The sequence below is a fragment of the Antechinus flavipes genome, chromosome 1, assembly GCF_016432865.1.
Source record: "Antechinus flavipes isolate AdamAnt ecotype Samford, QLD, Australia chromosome 1, AdamAnt_v2, whole genome shotgun sequence".
Classification (NCBI taxonomy): Eukaryota; Metazoa; Chordata; class Mammalia; order Dasyuromorphia; family Dasyuridae; genus Antechinus; species Antechinus flavipes.
The window spans coordinates 83,824,355-83,850,111 of NC_067398.1; the positions used below are offsets into that span (position 1 = coordinate 83,824,355).

The following is a 25,757-nucleotide window of genomic DNA, read 5'->3' on the forward strand; positions in this document are numbered from 1 at the left end:
TGGTAGTGTTGAAGACCAAATGTCCCTCCCTGGATTAGGCACTGGTGATAACCTGGGGTGATAGGGAGAGGGGTATAGAGCAGGGCAGGGAGCAGCGGCAGCAAAGATCAGAAAGACCAACCCCATGGCCTAACTCATGCCAGACTGAGCCCTGACCTTGGCTCCAGGCTGAGTTCTAATTCCCCAATTATGTCACAAGCCCATAGAGCCAATCATTGGATTATGGAGCAAGAGTATGTGGATGGTCCAGTTAACCTAGCATCATGGCAGGGGATCGAGTCTTACAGTCCTACTCTGGGGAGGGGATGGATCATCAAGGGCACTTATTCTGCAGTCAGGTCACAGCCAGTTATTCATAGAAGGTGGAGGCAGGATAGTAGTAGAAGGAGGCCCAGGTTGTGGAAGAGGACCAGAGGTTAGAAGGCACTGAGCTAATCCCAGTTTCTGGCCCTGGCAGAGGCTGGCCATGGTTGGAGATAATTGAAAGGCCAATGAGAGGGAAGGAAGAGAAGGGGATGCAGGATGGGACTAGACTGAACTAGACAGATGGGGGAAATTGGCTATGGAGAATCATCTCTTGGCAAAGGGGATGTGACTGCCCAGCCCCCTCAGCCCCTGTAAACATTCAGGATGTTCCATAAACACTCTGCAGGAACACAGCTGGAGAGGATAAACCTACCACCCAGGAGATGCTGCCTGCCTCCTGAAGGAGGGGGGCACAGGTGATGGGAAGGGGGCGGCTGAGTCAGCCGCACTGGGCCCCAGTGCCCAGCTCCAGCAAGATGAACTAGACATTTCTGAGCTAGACCTCCCCTTTCCCAGAGATGGCACCAGATTTGCTTCCTGTTGAACTGGATTTTGGCCCTAACAGTGTTGGGACTCCTCCCTACACACATTAAATGTTCAAACATTGGCCTTAGAGAAACATTACTTTAGCCAAATCGCTTTCATTCTTGGGGCCTCAGTTTTCTGAGCTGTAAAATGAGGGGGTTGAACTAAATGAATCAAAGTTTCTTCTAGCCCTGACAACCCATAATTCTATGAAACGGTGGCTTGTCCAAAAGGGGCTCATAGGCAACCTTTACCCTGTTGGGATGGGAGGGATCAGGCCAGCATCAAGGCCTCCCAGATACTTAACCTGAAGACCCATGACCCTTTGGGAAGGATTCAACAAGAGACTTATTAGGCACTTTTGTATAGGTCCCTATGCCCAGATGGGAGGCATTCAAAGACAGAAAAGGAAGGGTATGGCAGGTGCCCATAAAATCCTCATACAAAGTCTGGCATGATGGGTAGAAATAAAAGATAAATCTAAATGAGGTCACTGGAATATCTGAAAAGAGCTAGTGGGGGGCCAAGGCCTAAAGAGTTGTGAGAACAAGGGCACTAGCCCTGAAGTCAGGAGGACTTGAGTTCTAATGTGACCTCAGATCACTTAAAACGTCCTAGCTGTGTGACCCTGGGCAAGTCACTTAACCCCAATTGCCTCAGGGGAAAAAAAAAAAAGTTGTGAGAGCAGACTTCCTGGAGGAGGCCTGGACTAGGCCTTGAGGACAAAAATTTAAGGATTTTTAAGGGAGAAAGGACACAGCAGAAAGAGGCCTTGTTATTGTTCAGTTGTGTCCTTCTCTTTGTGAACCCACTGAGTTTGTTTGCTTTAAGCAAAGATAATGGAGTGATAGAAAAGGAACACTGGGAAATGAATGTGGACTACTTGCATTTTTGTTTTCCTTCCCAGGTTATTTTTACCTTCTGAATCCAATTTTTTTCTTATGCAACAAGAGAACTGTATGGATGTGCACACATATATTGTATCTAAGATATACTTTAACATGTTTAATATATATGAGACTTTCTGCCATCTAGGGGAGGGGGTGAAGGGAAGGGAAAAGTTGGAACAGAAGTGAGTGCAAAGGATAATGTTGTAAAAATTACCCATGCATATGTACTGTCAATAAAAAGCTATAATGATAATAAAAAAGATAATGGAGTGATTTGCCATATCCTCTAACTCATTTTACAGATGAGGAAACTGAGGCAAAAAAAGGTTTTTGGTTTGGACAAAACATAGTACATGAAGGGCAGATTAAGTCTAGATAGGAATACAAAGCCAGATTACAGAGGGCCCTAAAATCAGAAATTGAGGTGCTTTTTTTTTTCCCAGTTGAAATTGTAAGTCGCTGAGAGCTTTTTGAACAGGTGAATGACACAGTAATAAGAACATTTCACATGTCTATGGAGCTGTAGGCCTGGTAAAGTGCTTTACATTTTACATCTAATAAGCTTTACATATTTCATATAATAATGCTGGGAGGGAAGTACTATGGCAACCTCCACTTTACAGATGAGGAAACAGGGTTCAGAGGAGTTAAGTGATTCGTTTGAGCCAAAAAGCTAATTGCTGGTAGAGCTGGGATTAGAACTCAAGTCTTTGTCTCTCCAGATTCAGCACCCCTCCCCGATAAACCACAAGCCTCTGGAAGTAGGTGTCTATTAGGGAGATGATCAAGGCCGTGGAGAAAGACTGGAGGCAGAAAAAGAGCAGCTAGCCATGGGGGATGAGGGGCTGCTCCATCATCTCCCACCTGCCCCTCCCAAAAGCTATCCAGATCATAGACTGCCTCAAGCTTTGCTGTTTGTTCCATCCCAAAAGAGACAAAACTGATACTCAGGAATTCACCCTCTCTGGGCTGACCCGATCACTCCCACAGTGCTCACTGCTCCCTGTAACCCAGGACAACGGCTCTAGGCTGGCCAGGGTGCCTGCAGTCAACGACCTTTGGCCTTTCCAGCAGAGCAGGTGAGGGGGCGGGGAAGGACCCCCTTCCGGCCTCCTTGCTGACCCATTGCCTCTGCCTCCCACGATCTCCCCTGACCTTTCCAGATCACTGGAGATGGCATCAAACCTGTCTCCACCAGCCCAGACAGGACTCGTTGGCCAAAGGCTTCAAACACAGCACATGTATAGCTATATGGGCATGTGGGCTCATTTTTAAAACACATTTCAGTTGAACATCCTCAAGCTTGCACATATACCCATACCTCCCAGAAAGAAGGATTATAAGTATGCATACATGGACCCAGGATGGGGGTGGGTGGGTGGGAAGGGACAAGCCTCGGGGTCAGAAAAACCTCTGGTCTGGACTCAGTCATGATTCAGTATTTGGGAAAGTTTCTCTTCCATTTAGTGCCTCAGTTTACCCACAAAAATGAATAGAGAGGTCCTGTCTTGCTCCAACCCCAAAATGGTGGCAGGAGACAAGGAGGGGAAGAGATAAAAATAGACTAACAGACACAGAAAAACGGGGGGCGGGGGAGGGAAGGATTAAGGATGGAAAATGAGGGAGGGAGCTGGAGAAAGAAAACAGGTTGAGTGGCAGGAGGATCAGAGCACAAAAGTCCCAAAGGAAAACAGCGAGTTGGGGAAAAGAGTGTTGAGGGGCCAGTGGTTCAGGCATGTGAGTTGCTCTGAGCAGAGGTTAAGGTACGCTTTGGGCTTGTCTGTGCCCATTTGTCTCCATGCGGACCAAACAGGGACACCCAGCCTTCAGCTGGGCTGATGGACCATCATGGCCACCCAGGCAATTCAGAGTTTGACTTTGGGGGATTGAAAGGAGCCTAGCTTCTGGCCCCATGAGCTTGAGTATCAATGAGCAGGTAAGGTCTGCACATACATGTGGATAGGTGTACATGTATGTGTGGAAACATGGGTATACACACACACTCCTGGATTCACTGGCATGACTTCTGTTGTGTTTATGGAGCCCTTTAATGCATACGGAGTAGCAGGTGGACCTTCACAGAGGTAGAGGATGGGGCTGTCGTGGGGGCCCATCTGTACCCAATCACCCCACTCCCCCTAGCACTAAACCCACGCCTCCCCTGCATCCAGAGTCTTTATCAAAAAATTTGGAAGAATTATTGGGAAGGAGGGGAGAAGGGAAGAATTCCTGAGCTGTTTCTGAGGCTGAATTTAGAGAGTTTTTTTCTCCCTCCACCCCTGCCTGTCCCTGGGGAAGGAGAGAAGGAAAAAATCATTGCCTGGAACTTGGCAGGCTGGAGGGGGAAGAGTTCTGGCCTAGAATCAGGAGACTTGAATTTGGGTCGGTGAACTGCCTTCTTCACCACCAATTGTGTGTTGGGCAAGTCCCTCCCCCCACCCTGTGTGCCTCAGTTTCCACTTCCACAAACTGGAGCTAATAGCCCCCACCCTTCCCAAGTCATGGGAACACGGTCAGCAGGTCAGCACGAGTAGTTGGTTATAAGATAGGATTTCATAGATAGGAAAACTGGGCCCACAACAGACAACTGGGACTTGGTGAGAGGCAGAATAGAGTTGGCTCCCAGGGGAAGTGGAGACCCTCGGTCCCTAGGGTTACTTAGCTTTTCTCCCCCGTGTCCCCCTCCCTGCAAACAAACATTCCAGGTCTGCCCGGAAACCCCTCACCCCTTCCTCCCTGGCTCCTGGTGGGTCTCTGCACAAACCACAACAAACTTTCCATGGCTCATTTACACCCATAAATCACCCTCACTCATCAGTTGGGGGGGGGGTGGCAGGGAGGCAGATAGATGAAGAGGAATCTCTTCTCCTTCCCCAACTCCCACCCCCAATTCTGTCCAGGCTTTCCTTGACTCTGAGTGGGACGGGGACTTCTGGCTGAAATGGGATGTAGGGCCCAGCCCCCTGCATTGTGGTTACTCATTAACTCCTTCTTGGGTATCATTTCCAAAAGGCCCAAAGGGGTCTGGCTTGGTTGGCTCCTTCCAGGAGGGAGAAAACAGCCAGAACCGAAACTTTTCAATGCTCCACTTGGGCCTGGCCTTTTGGAGACTGGACTGCCAGATTTTCCACTTGGGGCTCCTCCCAGAACATGAGTCTCTAGCCCCAGCTCCATTTACTTCAAACATTGATTAAATACTCCTACTGTGTGCAAGGCACTGGGGGAAAGGGGGAGGGAAGGACCTCAGAGACTCTCTCACAATCTCACAATCATAATTACAATCCAATAAATGGAAGAATTTATCAGCAGAAGAAAGTTAGACGGTCCTGGGAAAGGATGTTAGGAAGACAGCATGAGGGAATGGGGGTGGGGAAGAGGGTCAAGAATGTGAGTTTTATCCCTCACTGGGGGGCTTTGGGCATCTCTGCTCACTCCTCAAAATGGAAGGCTTAACATCTAGGGCCCCTTCCAAGCTCCGAGGATCACAAAGCATTCAGCCAAAGTCACACAAATGGCAAACCGGGGGCAGAGCCAGGGCTATGGCTGACTCCCAGGTTGGGTCCAATAGCCCAGACTGCCTTCCCCACGTGAGTGAGCCTTCCTGATGATGGGAGTAGCAGGAACAGGAAGCCCGGGCTGGGGGAGGGGAGAAGGGGGAAGGAAGAAGTCTAGGCAGGGGGTATGAAGAGGAAAAACATTGATCACAGGCTGACAGGACTGTTGGCCCCACCTTGGAAGCTGCTTTGGGAACAAGGGGCTGGGCTGATTTAGAGCTTACTCAACCACGGGCTGGGGCAGGGAATGTGATGCTCCAGGACAGGCCTCCTGCGTCACTAATCCAGCCCGAAGACCCGACCTCAAATCCCAATCCAGCAAATTTGTTGAACTCGGAACCAGTTTGGGGTAATTACCATTTAGGGGATATTTTACCTCAATGGACCTCAGTTTCCTCATCTGTAAAATGATAGGTTTATCCTAGATGACCTAAAAGGTCCAGCTCTAAATCTGAGCCTCGTCCAAAGCAATCCCAATAGAGTTTGGACAGAAAATGCCATCTGCATCCAGAAAAAGAGCAGAGGAGACTAAATGTAAATCAAAACATTCTCTGTTCACTTCTTTCTTCTGTTTCTTTTTTTTTTTATCTCTCCCATGATTTTTCCCTTTTGCTCTGATTTTTCTCTCCCAACATGATTCCTAAAATAATGTGTATTATTTTTAAATAAAATAAATTTATTAGAAAAAAATAAATCTGAGCCTCAGCCACTGACTCACTCACTCTTTGATGATGGAAGAGTCACTTCCTTTCCAAGGCCTCAGCTTCCTTCTCTGTAAAATGGGGTAATAATAACTTCTAAGTCATTTCCCAGAGGCTCTTTGAGGGATGAAATGAGATCTAGGATTGGGAAAACATTTGAGGAAGGAAAAATTGGACCGGATGAGTGTGAGAAATAGTTCTAAGCTCTCAGGTCCTCCTGGGATGGGGACCCAGGCTTCCTGCCTTCCAGTCTTCCCCTGCCTGGGGCATTTAGACTTTGTTCCAGCCTCAGAGGGTGGCGTGCTCCATCTGCTATTCTGCTTTGGGGGACAACAGGCCATAAATAATTCTGGAAAAAGATTCAAATACCAGGCATACAATCCCCCGACTCCCAACGCTGCCAGTACTTTGCTGCCAAAGGGTTTGAGTTCTCTCCCCTCCCTGAACCGCTCTGGGTCCAGCCTTCTTGATCTGGACCCCAGAGAGAGACATCGACCTTTCCTAGATCACACAGCAACTAAGAGCTGGGAATCAAGCCAAAGAGCCCCGGCCCAAACGCTCCCTTCAGTCCAGACTCCAGCCCTGTCATACTAGGCCAGCTTCAACTATGGATGGGCCAGCAGTCTCCAATGGGAGTCTTTATTGATGTTATCTCCTTAACTTGAAGGACCCCCCCCATTCCCCACTTAGCCCTTTTGGGCCCAAAAGAAAATGCTCAGTAGATGGACAATATATGTAATTTGCAGTTAGAAAACCCAGATTCAAATCCTGTCTCTCTCCCCTGCTAGCTGTGTAATCTTAATTAAGCAAATCTCTTCCTTCCCTGAGGTCCAGGTTTCCCTGCTGTAAAAGAGGGAGCCAAACTAGACAAGATTCCTTGAAGCTCTAAATCCCACGAACTGAAGCGTCTGCCTTCCCTAATTACACCGATGGAGGAAGCCCTCTGAGACTCAGGAGGCCAAACCACTCGGGTCGCTTTTGGCCCAGACATCGGCCAGGGAGTTCCCTCCAGCAAGGACCAGGTCCCCTTAGGCACAGTGTCCTTTCCTCTGTTTCTCCCAGGGCCTCGGTAGAAAGCTGGGACTCAAGGAACCCCTTCCAGGTCCAGGAAGGCTCCGTTCTGGGATGATCTCACCCAAGCCCAGCCCTCCTTTCTCCCCAGAGCTGCTAACCATCTTTCACTTTCTCAGAGAGGACCAGGAAAACTGAAACTATCCATGCAAGGGAAACTCCCCACCTGTCAGAATGCAGGTCTGCAGGCCAAACCCCACGTCCATAAGGTTGGCAGCATTTAGGTAAGATAAATGGAAGCCTTTCTCTGGATTTATCGAGGGCCTCCTGGTCATTTCTGATCCGCTGGGCCAGTTCTAGGGCCATTTACAAAGCAAAGATGGGTTAAAAAAAAAAAAAAAACAGGAATACTTGGGTTCAAATCTGAGCTGGACAAACAGGCTGCGTGGGGACCCCAACAAATCAGTTAACCTCTCAGCACTCTAGGCAACTCTCCAAAACAATGTGCTGACCTGCAAGGGAGGGGGGAGTTTCCTCACTCAGGAGTCCCCTAAGTCAGTGAAATCATAGGACAGGTCCCTCCCCTTCCTTGACACAAGTGAGGTAGAGAGGATAATCATGCCTATTTAATGGATCAGGAAAGGGAATTGCAGGAAAGCAGTGACTGGTCTAAGCTCCTACCGTGTGACCAATCAATCCTGTGTTAGGAGCTGGGAATGAAACAGTCCTTGTCTTCAAGGATTTTATACTTTAGAGAGTACCCACATGCCCACATAGAAGACACAGATCAGGATGTGGACATGGGCTCTCCACCTCCCAGGATTGCACAGCTCGTGGACGGCAGAGCCAAGTATCATCTGGGTTCAGAGCACGTGGGAAAGAGGGGGGCAGAAAGGAAGAGCCCTGAGACTTTGGCTGGAGATGGGCTTGCTGGCAAGGCCGGATGCCTGGCTGCCATTTTATCTGGAGGATCTCTGTCCTCCACTTGCCCCTCTGGAGAATGGAGAGCCCTCGCCCAGCTCCTCCCTTTGCTCTGTAAGCCCTGGTCTCTCTGTTCTGGCCAGCCAGAGGCCAGAGGCCACAGCTTCCCCTCCTACGTGGACTGGAGTCCTGGGGAGGGGGAGGAGGAAAGGGGGCACAAGGCCAGGGAAAGACTCATTGGACCATGTGGGCTGTGCCGCTGGGCCTAAATTGGAGCCTTCTGGCATCAGAGTTCAGAGCCTCCTGGAAAAGGTTTCTTCCTATTTCTAAGAAATATGTAGCAAGGCTCTCTCATCTTCTCAGAGGCTCCAGGCCAAGGGGCCAGGATGCCGCCCCCCCTCCACTCCTGAAGGCTTTGTAGGCAGGAACAAAGGGGGGGAGTAGGGGGAGGGAAGGGAGATTGGATTCCTTTCTCTCTCCAGGGCTTGGGGTGGGGAGCCTTGGATTTCCAAATGCACACCTCCTCAAGCCCCAGAAAAAGGGGACAAAGCAACCGGATCCCAGCCCCACTTCAACATTTCTGGAAGGAAGATGAGGCAAACTCTTGCTTTTGCTCCACTGAGGGCTCCTATCTGAGCTACAGGAAGCTGAGGCTTTGGTGGAAAAGAACATGACTTATGAGCCCAGAGGCTGGGCAGGAGATGACCTTCTTTCAGGAGCCCATGCTACAAGGGAGGAGGATTAGAAAGTTTTTAGAAACACCGGTGATGTCGGAAAATGGAGGGAAATGGGGGAACAGGAAGAAGAGCTGAATCTTAGGGGGCACTGCCCCGCAAAGGGGCTTAGGAGCACCAAGCCCATTTCTAAAGAGATACCACATGGCCAAGCCTGTCTACCCTTCCTCCCTTCAGACACTAGAATTACAAAAATATAGGATTTAGGGCAGGAAAGAACTTTAGAGACCAAAAGAGCTAATTCCTTTGTATGACACAGGAAAAAATGACACACAAAGCTAATGACTTGACCAAGATCACCTAGGCAGTAAGGAATAATAGAGCCTAGAGTTGAATCCAGATGGTGACCCCAGAGACAAGGTCTTTTGTTGGTCTGTCTTCCTTAACTGCCTTGGGCTGAGAGGGCTGGAGATCCCAAGTCAGAGACTCAGCTTCAAACACAAAACAGGGTCCCTCAGGCTCCCAGGGAGCTGAATTCTGAAGGGGGGAACAGGGCAGCCCTGCTGGTAGAGAGGCACAGGTGGAGGCTTTAGGGGCTCTCTAAGCATCGAGGCTCGATGAAGGAAGCCAATATAAAAATCTCATCTCAGCGGTTTTCCTTTAAATTCTTTATGATTACTAAGAGGCTGGGAGGGCCAAGAAACATGATTTACTTAGTGAGTATGCACTAGTGACTCTGGATGCCAATGAAAACCCGCTGGATGGGAGGAGGGGGGCCAAGGGGGAGAAGCCTCCCCGTTCCCCGGCAAAGCCAGATCCGCAGAGGTCCCAAGGTTAACCCTCACCAGAACCTGCCACAGTGTCGGAACCACGGTGAGGTTCTCTTGAATCCTCCCCTTGGCTCTGCCCCTGATTCTTGGGAGACCCGCAGGACCTGCTCTGAGCTGAGGGAGGAGCCCCATCCCCTCCTTAGAGAAGACTTCCCCATACTTCTCATTATAACTTAGTCCCCAAGCTTGCCTCCTAGACCAAGGGAGGGGACAGAGCATCTTTGATTTGATGAGGAAACTGAACCCCTCAGAGGGAGAGGTCAGCCTCAGACGGTCCTGGGTTCAAATCCCATCTCTATCATTACCGGAGTGACTGTGGGCAAATCATTTGATCTCTGTGGATCTCAATTTCCTTATCTGTAAATGAGAAGGTCTTTAAGGTCCCTTCCAGCTTCAAATATAAGATACTGTGATTACTATTTCTCATCCTCCCAAGACAAATCCAGGCTACATTCTGTTGAAGGCAAGGGAAGCTGGTTCTCACCCAAGGTTATAGAGAGAAATAAGGTCTATGGGACAGTACTTAGATTACCATCTCCTCCAAGCAATGGGGAAGCCCAAGTGAGGAAAACAGGGCCAGGGAAGGAAGACTAGATCCCTGTAGTCTGATGGATCAGGATTTGAATTGAGGTCTCCAAAGTCCAAATTCTCTGATATCTTTGAGATCCACTTCACTGCCAGCATGAAAACTAATGGTTCCCTTCCTAAAGCTCTTTGGCTTTGCAAAGGGATGCCCACATAGCAGCCCAGGGAGGAGGGAAGAAGTAGGTGGGGAAATACCTTTCCCATCTCCTGCACCACTTCTTAGAATACCTCTGAGTCAGGAACTGAGGTTCCCGAAGCAGAACAAGCTTCTCCTGATCCCCTATCCCTGAGGGAAGAGGCTGTTGACCCAATACCACTGGTTAAAGCCACTCATTGTACCTCAAGAGAGGCTCCCGAGGGTGGCCAAACTCCCCACTTAACTCATTTCTAAACCATTAGCCTAATGGCAGTGAAGAGCCATTAACTCAATCCTTAACATAAAACACTGTTCCACTGAAGACCTCTCCTTCCCCCACAAAAGCTAGCTAAACCAGGGCCCCCAAGCCAGAGGCTATAGCTGCTGCCTTTCCTCCAGGTCACCTCCCAGCAGACTGGGGGCTCATGGCCGGGGCAGAGTCCAGAGTCATGGGCTTTCAGGTCTTCTACTTCTAACCTGCCCTTCCAGCTCCTATCCCCATAATTCTGTTCCTTTATTATTTTTGTAGACCTAGACAAGTCCCTTAAACTTTTTCAGCCTCAATTATAATTACCTGTAAAATGGGGATAGGAATATTTTCACCTACTTCACAAAATAAAAGAAATTATATATGTAAACAGCTTTAGCAATTTAGGCTTTATAAATGTCAGCTATTAGGGATGGGGTGGGAGGGAGAAAAAAAGAATGTCCCTAAATCCAGTGGGAGCAGGGGCTGAAAGAAAGAGGTATTTTTATCTTGAAATCAAATAAAAATAGTTGCTTTCTTGTTTAGGACTGGAGAGGAGGCTGGCCTGGTGGAGGCTTAGGTCCAAGCACACAGCCCCACCCCCTGCCCTTTCCTTGGGAAATTCGATGGGAAGGAAGGCAGCAGAGCCAGGAATCAACTCTCGGAAACATCCTTTCCCCTCCAACCTGAGAGCCAGCAGGCAAACTCAACTCTTATGTCCAGGAACTACCCAGCGACGGAAAGGCTCAAGATTCAGCCTCCCTCCGGGCACCACAGGGGTCCTGATGGATGGGGCCTGCTGGAGGGATGCAGCCCTTCCCCTCTCACCTGGCTCTCCCTTACTGATCCTATCTCTCCCCATATAGATCTGCCCCCTGGCCAGTCAGCAGAAGCTGAGCAGGTTCAGGGGTGCCCCTATTCATCATACTCCTTCAGGGTCCTTTTCCAGTATCAGGGTGGGCAGCCTCTCCACTTCCAGAGTTGTGGTGGCAGAAAAATTCTCTCCAAACTAAATAATAAGAGTTTTTATCTCTTTAACAACGGGGTAGACAAAAGGGTCAGCGAGGTGACAGAATGCATAGATTTGCCAGTCCTAGACTGGGGACACTTACTAGGGGTGTGAGCTTGGGAAAGTCACTTAATAGTGTTTGTCTCCATTTTTTCCTCTGTCAAATGAGCTGCAGAAAGACATCGCGAACCATTCCAAGTATCTTTACCAAGAAAATCCCAATATGGAGTCATGAAGAGTCGAACAAGACTAAGAAATGACTGGTCAACAACCATGCAAAAAGAAAAAATGCTTTCATCAACATTTTGGAAGAAGGGGGTACAAGAAGTATCATATCCACTTTGCAGATCAAGAAACTGAGACCCAATGAGATGCCAGGATTTGGACCTGGTCCCAATCCAGTGCCCTTTTTGGCTGGTATGGGGATATTTTTTCGGCTTCAGAGTTTCCTGGCGGGGAATCTGGCCTCCTGTGCATATTTGTTTTCTAGCTGTCTCTCCCATTACATTATGAGCTCCTCAAGGCAAGCTATCTACTGCCCGGTATCCCTTTGTATCCCCTTGTATCCCCAAGTGCTCAGCACAGTGCCTGGCAATAGTAGGCACTTCATAAATACTTATAGACTGTCTACAGGGTCCACTTTAACTCAACAAATATGTATTAAGTACTTATTGTTTTGAAGAGCCCATCACTAGAGCAGATTTCATTCCCAGTCCTGTTATGATCCTCCTAAGGGAAAGTGGGAGACGACTTCCTGTATCGAATCTAGCCTCAAGTGCCTCAGTTTCCCCATGTGAAAAGCAGTTCCCTAGATTCTACCCCAACCCCATCAACAGACCTCAGGAGACCTCCTCCCTGCCACAACACAATTGTGAGTTCACAGCAGGGACAAGGGGTGTGGGGGTTTACCTTCCTGGAGGAGGGTAAACATTTACAAGGACAGAACAATGGAGACGTGGGGCCTTCACACCTCCCCTGCTGCTTAATGGGCAGGTCCCAAAGATTGAGGCTGAGGCTGGGATGGCTCCCAGCTAAGTTAAGTGCAGGGGTGGTGGCAGCTTTTAAAATCCCCATTTAGTGTCTCAACCACAAGGAATTTTAAATGCTCCAACCCCTGAGTTATCAGAGCATGTGAAGGAGGGAGGGAGGGAGGGAAGGACAAGGGCTTCAGGGGCAATACCCATAAAGAGTGCCGGACAAGTTGTCCTGTAGTTCCTGATTTGCCCAGACAGTTGCTAGCTCTGGGAAACCACCAGCAAGGCTTTCAACCTTTGCAGGCTTCCCAGAACTTACTAGATGAGGTATTCTGGACAAATCAGTAAAATTTCTCTCAGCCCCAGATTCCTTATCTGTCAAAGGAGGATCATTCCTTCAGTAAGTAAGAATCCAGGTTAACTAGTTAGATGATACAATGAATAGAACACCACTCCTGGAGTCAGGAAAGCATGAGTTCAAATGAAACCTCAACCATGTACCAGCTGTATGACCCTAGGCAAGTCATTTAATCCTGTCTGCCTGTTTCCTCATCTGTAAAAATAAGCTGGAGAAAGAAATGGTGAACCGCTCCACCATCTTTGCCAAGCAAACCCCAAATGGGGTCATGAAGAGTGAAATAGGATCGAACAATAACGAGTAAAAGTGAGAATCAAGACAGATAAGCTATATAAAACTACATGGACCTCCATGTGCAGTAGCAAAAACTGAAAATGAAGTAAATGACAACTGATAGAGAATGGCTACCCAAATGCTGGTACATGTATGAGAAAAGATAAATATAAATAATCCATAGAAGCAACAGAAGATTTATATGAATTGATACAAGGTGATAGAGGCAGAACCAGGAAAGCAACATATACAACGAGGGCAATATGCAAAAGGAAAGGAACAATATAACTAAAAATTAATGTTGCAAAATGATTTTGCTTAAGCTTGATCCCTTAAAAATTCATTTACCAACTTTCTCTTCATTGCTGAGATAGGGGACTATGGAAGCAATGAACAATAAACAGGGTGTCCCAAAAGTCTTAATGGAGTTTTAAGCTGCAATAGTCCAATTCCATTACTCTCCTTCATATACTAGCAAGGTTCAATAGCTTAAAACTGCATTAAGACTTCTGGAACATCATATATATATATATATATACATATAAACTTGAAAGATGTGGTGAGTAGGTTAACTGTCAATTGTTTCTCTCTGTCTCTGCCTCTGTCTCAATCTCTCTCATATCCTTTTTTTTTTTTTATGCTGAGGCAATTGGGGTTAAGTGACTTGCCCAGGGTCACACAACGAGGAAGTGTTAAGTGTCTGAGGTCACATTTGAACTCAGGTCCTCCTGACTCCAGGGTTGATGCTCTATCCACTATACCAACTAATTGCCCCTTCTCTCTCTCATTCTTAAGGAGTCGAGGAGGGATGTCTTAGGAAATGAAAGTGATGAAAAACATAAGATATCAGTAATTTTTAAGAAAATTTGAAGTGCTATTTAAAGCCAGCTATTATTGACGTTATTATTATTATTATTATAGTCCATCTGCCCCCTCTTCTCTCTAATCTTACTTATAGTTCAGCCCTCATTTCTTCTCTCTTTTCACTTATGAGAGCCTGTAACCCACCTATCTGACTCTAGTCTTTTCTCCCTCCAATTCACTAACAGAGTAATCTTCTTATCACTGGTTATAATCAGGATATTGAAAACTGAAAGGAACTTAGGATCATATATTCTCACCTTCTAATGGGGATTCTATCCCTAGTCATTTCTGATTACAGAACTTTTCCCATCAAGACTCAGTTCAGGGGCCACCTTTCCTACATGAAGTCCTAAAACACACACACACACACACACACACACACACACACACACACACCCATAAAAGGAATCTCTCCTCTTGGGAAACCGCTCACTCTTCCTGGACCTCTCCTCCCTTTGGCATCCAGTTCAATCTCAGAACACATTAAGTGCCTACTGAACAACAAGCAAACACAGTGCTCAGGCCTGAGGATGCAGACAAAAAAACAAGACCATCCCAGACCTCCAGAAGCTGGCATTTCATAGAGAAAATGTATCTAAAGGGCTAATAAATACAAATACAAACACACACACACACAATGTCAACACCAATTACTTTCAGGGCAAGAGACAGTTGTTTGAGGGAAAGGGATTAGCAAAGGGCCCAGGTAGGAGCTGAAATTTGAAGAAAATTAGGAAATATTTCTAAGAGGTGGAGATGAGGACAGAGCACATTCCAGACATAAGGGATGGCCTCCCCAAAGCCTCCTAGACAGAGACAGAACATACTGAATAAGGAACAATCAGTGGGCCAATGACGGCGGGCCTCGGGAGTGTGGGAAGCAGAGTAATGGGACATAAATCTGGAGCCATACTGAGAAGGGCTTTAAATGACAAACAGAGAAGTTTTCCTTTGATCCCAGAGGCATCAGTGATGGTCAACTCTTATCAGAATTATTCTTGCACATAGCCTTCACACTGGGGAATAAGCTTCTTCAGAGTAATATGCTACTGGATCTACCTTTATACTATCCCAATATTGTTTGGGGACTTGCATATATTGTAAGAAATGCTCATTAAATTAAACTGAATTTTTAAAAAAAAATGTTAAAATTTTGTATATGCAATTGGTGAATACTTAATGAAATAAGTAAATATTAGTTTTTTTTTAAGCAATAAATTAAATTGGGAAGGAAGGCACACCAAAAGAACTGAGATTGGAGAAATGATTTGCAAAGATTTTAAAATTCTGATCAAAATGCAGTTCTCTCTCCCCTCCCCTCACTGCTGCCTAAATAGCAATTAACTCTTTGTTCACCCACTTCTATAGAATCCCTACATTTCAAAGTTAGGAAGGACTGTCAGAGGCCATCTAGTAAGACCCAATTCTATTTTGCAGGTGGAGAACTGAAACCCGTTGTGTTCTATTCACTAATAATTCTTTTCTTTCCTGTTATGATCTGCCTTTCCCCTCAGACCAAGGAGCTTCTTGAGGATAAGGGCAGGGGGAGAGGGGGGTGCTCCTGACTCTTAGCTCACTGAGGGGCAGGGTGCTTTATATTTTATCCTCCTAGTTTCTCCCACAAATTAAAGGCTCCATCCAGGGTGGGAATAAATCTCCATTCTTTTTTCCCTGTTTTTTTCCCTGGCACAGAAGGCCCTAGCCAGGTTCTCCCCCTAGAATGGGGAGGAAAAGTTGCTCCTGTTCAATCTCAGTCCAGGTTCCTGCCTTTGTTTTTTATCTACCCCCCAACACTGATCTGCTACCTCCTTATCAGGGCCAGACTGGGTCGGCCCCTTACTCCATCATCTCCTGCCACGGAGAGTCCGGCCAGAGATGGACAGGGGTTCAGAGCACAGAGCCAATCCCTCTCACCTCCATATCAGCTCCCCAGTTCCCACCCCAGACTCAATTCCCCAGCTTTTGCTGACCACAGAAGGATGTCTCTGGGTGTTCCTGGAGATGCCCTTTCCCGTCAGGAAACAACACATTTCTGAGCAAATCAAACAGAACCAACTAGAGCAGCCTCTGAGATTATCTTGTCCAAATCTCTCATTTTCCTGAGGTCTAGCATTACCCGCCTGTCTAATCGCATAAAAAAATCAGCAGAACCGGGGACTTGGGCTGACGTGACCTCATCCCAGGTCCAATCCTTTTGTAAAATGTCATTCTCCTTTGCAAGGAACTCAGGAGATCAAGGTCCCAGGCTATTATTTTGATGGGTAGCCAAGTTCTAAAGGCCTTAGATTTCCTGGATATGGGAGCATCGCTGTCCTTAACTTCCTGTTAAAGGGCAGAAAAAGACATGGGTTCAAGGAATCCTCCCACCTTTTCCTCCCAACCTCTGGTGTAGGTCTGCCTCGAATCCCTCTGATTAAAACTGTGGGAGTGGCTTCCTTTCCCTTGGGTCTGCCTTAGTACCACCCTGCCCCTGTTTCCAGATGAAGTATCCCTGAACATTTAGGCTCCAAGGCACTGCCAGATTTCTGAGTTCACCCCTTGACCTGTGACCCTGAGACATGGATAAAAATTCCCATTTACAATACTTTGCAGCTTACAGAACGGATTTCCAACAATCAGCTCGCAAGGCTGGTATGATCACTTTTCCCATCCCTACTCCCCATTTTACAGATGAGGAAACTGAGGCACAAAGATGAAAGCCTTGTTCCTACTTGCATGGTTTGTCAAGTGTTCTGCTTCTAAATATAGGGTTCTTCCCACCAGACCCTGCAGAAACATAAGGTCATTCTTTCCTCCACCAACACGGGCTGAGGAGCATTTCGTGGTTCAGGCACCAGCCCGGGACACTTAAGCACGGCTGTGAAGGGGCAGGAAGGAGGAGAATGAGGGGTCGCCCAGAGCTAAAAGCTGCTATGTAGGCAGGAGGCAGGAGGAAGAAAGGGGGCGGCCACATCTCTCCTATTTATTAATCGGCTGCTGTGTAAAAGTGGGGCCAAGGGGGCCGGGCAGAGGTGTCAGCAGAATAAATCTCTCACCTTTTGGGGCCTGGGCTGGCCATTGAGGAGGCGGGGGAGTTGAGGGGATTTCACAGTCCTAAGCGATTAACTCTTCCTCCTCCCATTTCTCAAACCCACAGCTCAGCAGTTTCCCTGGCTCCTGGCCCCTGCCCCCCACCCACCCCTGCTGAGCCCCACCAGAAGGAAAGAGACTCCACACAAAAGTTATCGAGGCAGAAAAGCTGATTAAAGACAGCTCACTTCCCTGATCTGTTGGCAATACCAGCTCAAGGGGAGCCTGGAAATGGTGCTGACCATGGAGGACTCAGCCCGGGCCCCCCGGGAATCTCCATCCCCGCAAATAAAGGACTCGCCCTGAGGTCCATGGCTCACTGGTCCAGCTAGGCCCCTCTCTCTGGGCCCCTCAGTTAGGGTGACCACATCTTTCCCAGCTCTGGGAGTCTCAGTCCATAGATACCAAGTGCATCCAAGTGTCCCTGGTAAGGGGAAAAATGTCCTGACATCTGCATCTCTTAGAAAGTCTTTAACAAAGCCAGCCTGTGTGAGCACACACCCACCCCACTGGTTTTCATGGACCATGATTCCCACCAGGTCCCGGTGGGTGGGAATCCAATCCACTCCCACCCCTCTAAGAGGGGTCCCCTGATCCCCCCAGCTCACCTTTGACCTCTGCCCTCTCCCTGCCATGGCCCTTAAATCTTAATCATACACCTAGCCATGAGCACGATCACGGAATCAAGAAACCCAAGAGAGAAACTACAGAGAGGAAGGAAAGTGACCCAGCCCTTCGTTCCTGGTCCAGTTCCTCCCACTGTATCAGCACCTCTCGGCATTGCTTCTCTGAGCCTCCCCAAGCCAGACTGTGAGCTCCCGAAGGCCCAGCCTCCGCCTGTCCCGTCCCCTACAATGAACTGAAGCAACCGGGGGCTCTGCTCGTGCCCATCGAAGGACTCCCTGACCACTGTCCCACACTACCCTCTAGCCAGGACAAATGAGAGACCCAATGGACAGAGAGGGAGGTCAAGCGAGGTAAGCCCGTCCACCACAATCCTGACCTCCCAAACGTTAGCCCACTGTGTCCGAGGACCCAGGACAGGCATTCTTCTCCCGCCTGGCTCTCAGGGGGCGCAGACTGACCCTATCACCGCTTAATCCTCCATGTCCGAGAGTGGGGACAGCGCCATGGGAAATCCCAAGCCTCCACACCGCTGGCAGGGAAGTGAAGTCACTCCTTCCTGCCTGCTTCCGGGTCTGCCTTGCCAAGGCCCGTACACATACAGGGGAAGCCTGGGATTCTAGTCCTAAAATGGCCAATGCACAGGGAAGGACGACCGAGAACCATCTCTTACCTTTGAAGGAGAGCTGGACCCTGGGGGTGGCAAAGAGGTAGTCCTTGGTGAGGGCAGCAGGCCAGGCCCCGGTCAGCAGGGAGGCCCAGAAGAGGAGGACAGCGGCGGGCATGATGGGGTGCATCCGAGGGTGAGGGAGGCAAATGTGGCCCTCGGGATACCTGGAGACAGAATCTGGGTCAGGATGGATGGACAGCTCCCACCCGAGAGACAAATGGGTTCTACCCCCATGACTACCGCCACCAGGGGACCAAAAAGGATAATCTCCCCAATGGTTTTACTGGGGAGAGCCCCGACCAATAGGGCTGTCTTAGTCTGTCCCCTCTGGACAAAAGACCCTTGTGAATATCCCCGGTATTCCCCAACTTGTTTACCCATCCTCACCCCAGCAAACCTAGTCTGGGGCTAAGGATCTGGGGTCTGAGTCTCTCTAGAAGGCCCCCGGTTCTCCCTATCTTCTCCACCTCGAAATAAAAGGAGGGTCTGGCCCTTTGTGAGAGAAGCCCAAACCATTCTTATCAAACCAAAGGAATCAGGAGGGTCCCCCTCCCCCATCCTTGACAAAAGGGGCTGTTCCCCTTCCAGCCAGGAAAGAAAAGGAAGAGAGATGGGGCCATTCTCGGCCACCTCAGCCAAGCATCTCCTCCCAACTCAAAAAACCTGGATTTGATTATTGAAGGGAGTCGGGGAGGGGATGGAGAGGAGGGAGGAAGGGAGAGAGACAAGCAGTAGCTGGGGGCGGGAGGAGGCACAGAGAGAGACAGACTGACAAAGATACCCGGTGAAATCGAAGAAGGGGAGCAGAAGTCAGAGCCCGAGAACGGGGGAATCGCCTCCAGCTGCAGCAAGAGAAATGCAGATCAGAGGCAAAGGAGAACTTCCAGGCTAGGTCGGACTCTCTGGGCACAGAGAAGAAGAAGATGGACTGAAGGAGCAGGGGCCAAGGACGGGCTCCCACTTGCCATCGAGCACCTGCTCTTTTCCCAGAGCCATACCAGCCAGTGGCCCAGCACAGCTTTCTCCCCGGCTCATCTCCCCCACTCCCCAAACCAGCCCCACTTCAAATCTGTGTTTTTCAAATATTGTCTCCCCAGCAGGCTGGCTGTTTGGGGAACACCGCCCACACCAGGTGTCCAAGCAGACTGCTTCCTAACCAGACTGTGCCGATTGGCAGAGGCACTCGTGCCAACTCCCTCCCCCTGTGGGGAGGGGGCACTTGGCATGGAAAGCCAGCCCAGGACTGGAGCCTGCTCAGCCCCACGTTCTCCTGGCAGGACTCCAGGGATCAGACCCTGACCCTCAGGGTGACTGCAGGGAAACCTATGAAGAGAATTTACAGCTCGGAAGGCAAGTCGTGCCCCTCACTTTACAGATGGGGAAACTGAGACCCAGAAAGCTGGGTCAAATAGATAAGAAACAGCAGGGATGGGGGATTTGAACTCAGATTTTCAGATTCTACATATGATGAGCTTTCTTGACTACCCTAGCCTTTTTGCCCAGCTATTAAATGAATGAGGCGTGAGGAAGGCAGCTCCCTGCACCCGTGTCTGTTTTAATCTTCACTCAGATGGAGGGGTCATCTACTGAATTGCTGAGTAATGAGCTGAGGACCAAGAGGGTAGGGTGGAGCACCAGTGGGCACCGCCAAGGCTGGTAGGGTCGCCAATAACTTGGGTCATACATGTGTTCCCTCCTTTCCAGCCAGCACCCAGTGCCGGGTCTACCTCTTGCCAGAGAACTTTAATTCAGGATTAGGTTGCCAAAGTGCCTGTTCAGGACTGTGTGACCTCAACTAAGTCCTTTTCCTTCTTCCAGCCTTAATTACCTTGTCTCATAAAACAAGGGGCTTAATAATCTGGCTTCCACTCCTCCCCTTCATCCAGCTTCGGTAATGAAGTTTCTGACAAAGTGTGTCACTGAAACAGAGCCTTTTAATTAATTAAATTAATGAGATGTGAGGCATTCTACAAATGCCCCAATTCTGGTTAAGAAAACAAACAAGAGGGTTAGGCTAGATGATCATTAAGAGCTCTTTATTCTGTTGCAAGGGCACTCACTGGCATTGGGGTTTGAAAACTTGGGATCTGCCACTCACCAGCTCTGGGCGACTCTGGGCAAATCACTTCTCTTGGAGCCTTGGTTTCCTTCTTTGTCAAAATAGAGGATGGATAAAATTGAAATCTTAAAGATGATCTATTTCAAGCCAGAAGGGGCCTTGTGTTGGCCATCCAGGTAAACCCTCTCATTTTACAGATAAGAAACCAGGCCCCCTAAAGCATAACTCTGTATGCAAGCCCTGAATTGTCAAGGTACATGACGCTGGCCTGTCCTATGGAGTCCTTCCTTGTGGCAAAGGGAAGGAAAGAAGGAACAACAGGAACCTGAACTTTGGGCTCCTGCCTCTTAGACACAAAAGATTCAGAACATTATAGCTGGAAGAAAACTCTGAAACTTAAGTCCTTGGTTTTACAGGTGGAGAAAATGAGGCCCAGAGACAGAGCAGAATCGGCTTAAATTCAGGCATTGAGTTGGCAGAATTGGGAATCCTCAAATTCCCTAAAATATCCCTAAAAATGACCCTGGCTTATCAAACTTCCTCTTCCCTGTTCTCTGGGACACTACTCCCCACAAAAATATATGCAGGGAATCTCAGTTCACCATGGATCTATTTGCTGAAGCGATTGCCTCAAGCCTTTCCGGAGCTGGGTGGACGAGAGACCGCCCAGCAGAAATCAAGCAGACAAATATCAGATTGTAAGTGAGGTGGGTCACTGGCTCCCTAACCGGCCACAGAGCCATTTTATACCTCAGTTTCCATGACTGTAATCTTCCTTTCAGCAGGGATGGAAAGGGTTAAGATATACAGAAATTCTTAGAAAGATCAGAGTAGAAGAGGTGAAGACTTGGGAAACAGAAAGCCCTACCACCCTTCTCCTAACCCCCACCCCACCCCTCAAAACACATACTCCTAAGCAGCTCTGTCCCTTTAAGCAGGGTGGAGGGAGGTGGGATGGGGCCACCCGTTCCAGAGCAGGGATTCTGTGTGTTTCTTTAACCTGTCAAATTGAGACAAGTTGATGAAGCTGCATTTTATCCTGGGGCTGAAGCCAGGGGCCCTCAGCAATCCTGACAGGGACACCCCTACTCCCCCACCCACTGCACTGAACAGGCTGCCTGCCCAGCCCCCACCAGCCTGGGTGGAGATAGGGGGGGGAGAGAGAGAGAGAGAGAGAGAGAGAGAGAGAGAGAGAGAGAGAGAGAGAGAGAGAGAGGAAGAAGGGAAAGAGGAAGAAGGAGGCATTGTCTGCTGTCCCTCTTCCTCGCTTGCTGTTTGTCTCCTCTCTCCATCTCTACCCCCTTGAACCAAATCAGGCCCAGATCCATGCCTGCCCCTGTTCCAAGGCCTCCCCCTTTCCCGCTGGACCCGTTAGGTTTCCCCAAAACCAATCCAGTTAGGTGGGCTGGGGCCAAGGATGCTCTCTCTGCTCCTGCCGCCACCGCCTGGGAGCCCGCCTGAGCCCGCTAGCTAGTAAGTGAGCGAGCGAGCGGGTGAGGGAAGGAGGGAGGGGAGGGAAGGGAAGGAGGCAGCAAACAAAGAAAAAGAGAACTGAAGAGCTGGGGGAGAGGGGGCAGAGGGGAAAGGGGGGCTAAGCCCAGGAGGAGGAGGCGGAATCTAACTAGGCACACACAGGGGCCAAGGATGGGACTCAACAGGATGGGCTGGCCCAGCCGGTTCCTGGAGCAGCCACCACTGCCCCCGCCTTCTCAGGTGTGTATGGGGGGGGGGGCAACAAGGTTAATGGGAGGAAAGGCCCAGCTTTACCAGGGCACTGCCATCTTAGGAAATGCCCCCTCCAGCTTGAGAAGGTTCTCTGAGCAGATCGACCAGCAGAAAGTCAGAAAATCATGAACCACCACTGGGTGCCAGCCTGTCCTTTCACCCTACCTCACCAGACCTCATTGGTGATAACCCAGTGTTGACAAACTACAAGCCTAAGACAACCTCTGGAGAAGTTATCTGGCTGAGACAGAGGGTAGAAGCAAAGGACAAAATCCAAGCATCTCTAACCTCGTACCCCTTCTTCCCCAACCAGTACCAAGAATCTTGATGGGGATCCAGGATTCTCCAAAGAGGCATTGCCCAGCTACGCAGGGAATTCTCCCCATTTCTCACTCCCCATCTCCTATTCTGCTCCCAACTCCTACCTCCACCTTACCCACTCCCTCCTCCTTCAGAATCTGCAGCCTAGAATTCAGACCTGAAATCCCAACTCCCTGCGCTCACCCACTCCCACACAGGTCCCCCTAAGCCTGGGCAGGACTCTCTCCCACAGCTCTACTTTAGTCTGGCAAAGGCCCTATTCAGCCTCCTCAGCTCTAGGGACGCATTCCAACATCTGCAAGGACCCTTGCAGGAATTGGAACCTTGGAGTACTAGGGAAGAAGCAATCTCATGTACCTTCCTGTTCTCTCATCCCTCCACAGAATATACCTTCCCAGCAATGGCAATGGAACCTCAGAATTGCCTTCAGTCTCCCTCTACACTCCCCTAAACTGATGGCAGCATCCCCAAGTTAAATGGCTGGACACTAAGAACCCTATTGCCTCCCTATTTGTCATGGGGAGAGTTTCCCACCAGCTTAGGGTCTTCTTCATTAACCCCTTCCTCAAACTCTGAAAACTGACCAAAAAAATTAGGTCTTCCCATCTGCTCAGTGAGCCACTCCCAGCTTCTTCAAACCTCAGTTATCCTATCTGTAACATGGGAAGAAATAGCCACTATTATCTTTAGGCTAACCTTGGATTGTACCAAAGGATAATTTCTATACTTGTAGCTAACTGCTATTATTGAAGGTTTAGCATCTTTCTCAAATCTTCCTCTTCCCTTCCCCCCAAACCCCTCCACAATCAAATCCTTGAATCTAATCTGCCCTGGCCCCACCCAGAAAAGAAATCAGTGTGGTATAGCAGAAAAGAGTTGGTTTTGATCAGAATACTTGGGGTATAGGTAAATCAATGCATCTTTTTTTTTCTTAACCTCAGTTTCCTTAAATCTATAAAATGGAGACCTTAGACTAGATGAGCTCAAAGTCCCTTTCAGCTCTCAATTCTATAAGAGAACCACTGCTCAGACCAGCCTCACATTTCAGTGTTGGAAGGGACCTCAGAGATTAGCCGATTCTACTCGCTTTGGGCTCTTTCCCCCTCTCCCAGGCCCAAGGCCATCTTGGGCCCTTCCAAGTTTCTGGGGTCTTCCAGAGATGGGTCTGGAAGTCCAGCATGTCTGAGTCTCTTCAGTTTTACCTACCCCTCTTCTGACCACCATTTCTCTCTCTGCATGTGGGCATGATGTAGGCAGGCAGGATGGAGATGGAGTTATGAAGGAGTTAATTGGCCAGCAGTGAAGCTATTTGAAGAATTAAGTGTTATTTACCCAGCCGGCCTGCTCCTTCTCCAGCCCTCCCCCATTCTTTCCTTTCCCTGACTGATAGAACTGGGGTCTGTTGAGCTGTCTGTCTGTCTCTCTTTGCTCCTTCACTCCCTCTTCTCATCTTCCTTAATCAGACTGTGGACCCTGACTTTTTCAGGAGTCCCAGGCAGGATATTTTCCTCTTCCCATTTCACAGACTGGGCCTCAAGCTTGAACAAGCAAGCAAGGGCTCCTGGGTCATCTTCCCAAAGATTCCACCATCACCACTTCACTCCTTAATCAGCTTCTTCCCTGAAGGTCTGGATTGTGAGAGTCCCATTCCCTCCATATCTGGATTCCTTCCCCACTTAGCACCCCCTCTCCCATTGATAGAAATAGCCTTGGTCTCCCCAGCCATGGGGTCTCCCACTAATTATACAGTCACAGAAATAACAAACAGGCAGATGTGGGAGCAAAATTGGCAGAGATGTTCAGGAAGTCTGTTGGGGGTAGAGTGTAGAAGGGATTCTCCCATCATTCCCACCTCCCCCCACCAATGTATACACACACACACACACACACACACACACACACACACACACACACACATATATCATAGTGCCTAATACCCCCTCCTTTCTAAATTAAGTCTGGGGTGTGTGTGAGAGAGGAAATGGAGACAAGATGTTTTAGAGCTCTCCCCCCCACTACCATCTTTTTCTGATGCTCAAACTAGGTCCCTTTTCTTTCCCCAGTCAGAGAAAAGAGAAAGGGATTGCTTAGGGAGGTCCCAAGGAACTGGGCCAAAAACCCTGTTATAGTTTCAATATCTCTCTTCTTCCATTGTCATCGATTTCCCCAACTCTTTTTTTCTGCCCAGGTCTTCCTCACTTATCCCCCTTTCCTACTACCTAGTAAAAGCCCTAGTTAGTTTCACCCAATGTCCCCCACTTTCCATGGTCACCAATTTCCCCAATACTTTTTCTACCCAGATCTCTCCCACACATCCACCGTTCCCACTACCACCCCATTTCACAAGAGGAAACTGAGGCACAAAGTTGATGAGTTCCCCAGGAAGATACTGGGGATGTGGGGGAGGTGGTGGAGAGTGGGACAAAGATTTCACCAATAGGGAAGTGGAGGTCTACACTGGGGGAAAATATTCCGCCCCTTGGGGTTCCTTTCTCTCCAAGCACAGGGCTAGCCTGGATGGGGGAGGGGCTGTTAGAACCCACAGCCCCCAAGATCCTGGGTAGAAAAGTTGCTGCTTCGGTACCCAATCACGCAGAGACTAAGACGCTTCTGCACTCCCCACCCCCAGCCCCAAAGTCCACGACTGAGGTCCTCAAGGAGTTAACGATGCCTCTACTCTGGTTTAAATGAGGGGAGGTTCACGTCACGCCCCCCTCAAAGGGCCCACCTGGTCGAGCCCTTCTCAGTTCAGTGAGTGTTGGGCGCGCGGGGTCTGTCCCAGTCAGTTCTTCCTTCAGAGTCCCTCACTCTCGCCTTTAGTCCTACCCCCCCCCCCCCCAAGCAGGAGTCCTGGCCCAGTACTTTCCCCGACGCAAGCCCAGAAGGGGGTTGGGAGACAGACTCAAAGGACTTCAGCAGAGTTGGAGCGGGAAAGGGGCGCAATTAGCGGCCCCCCAGTCCTGCCTACTTGGGGCGCCTGCAAGAGCCTCCCCCGTTTCTGGCCCCACTCACCTTTCCCGAGGCGCAGGCGGCGGCGACGGCGGCGGCTCCCGGGCTCGGTGTCCGGCCCTCTCAGCCCAGCCAGGGCTCCCCACCAGCCCCCACCCCCGCCGAGCCCCCCGCCCTCCCCCCAGCAAGGCCCCGCCCCCGCACCTAGCGGCCCCCCCGGGCCATGCCCGCTAGGCGCCCAAGTGCTCCGGCCCGCTTCGCTCCGGGCTGCTTTCAGTGGCTGCCCCAAGAATCCATGCGGGGCGCGGGGCACTGGCTAGGGGCGCGGGGCAGAGTCAGGGACAGCGGCACGAGGCTGGCCGGCCACGGGAGCCGCCTCCCCCGGGACGGGCTGACTGCGCCCCCTGGACCGCGCGCCTGGGGCGCATTCCACCTGGGCGCGGGCGGGCGGGCGGCTGGAGCCCCAGGCGGGGCGCTGGCGG

The 25,757-nt window shown here is 49.6% G+C and overlaps 1 protein-coding gene across 2 annotated transcripts in view; it reads right to left on the minus strand.

Moving 5' to 3' along the window:
* Positions 1–25,420, minus strand: part of SEMA3F (semaphorin 3F) — a 60,862-nt gene extending 35,442 nt beyond the window's left edge. For both annotated transcript variants that reach the window (XM_051986207.1, XM_051986215.1), the window contains exons 1-2: positions 25,339–25,420; positions 18,225–18,385 (exon numbers count right to left, since the gene is read on the minus strand). In XM_051986207.1, coding sequence (XP_051842167.1) covers positions 18,225–18,348 — 124 coding nt within the window. In that variant the 5' untranslated portion in view covers positions 18,349–18,385; positions 25,339–25,420. The remainder of the gene's footprint in view (positions 1–18,224; positions 18,386–25,338) is intronic.
* Between the last annotated feature and the right edge of the window lie 337 nt (positions 25,421–25,757).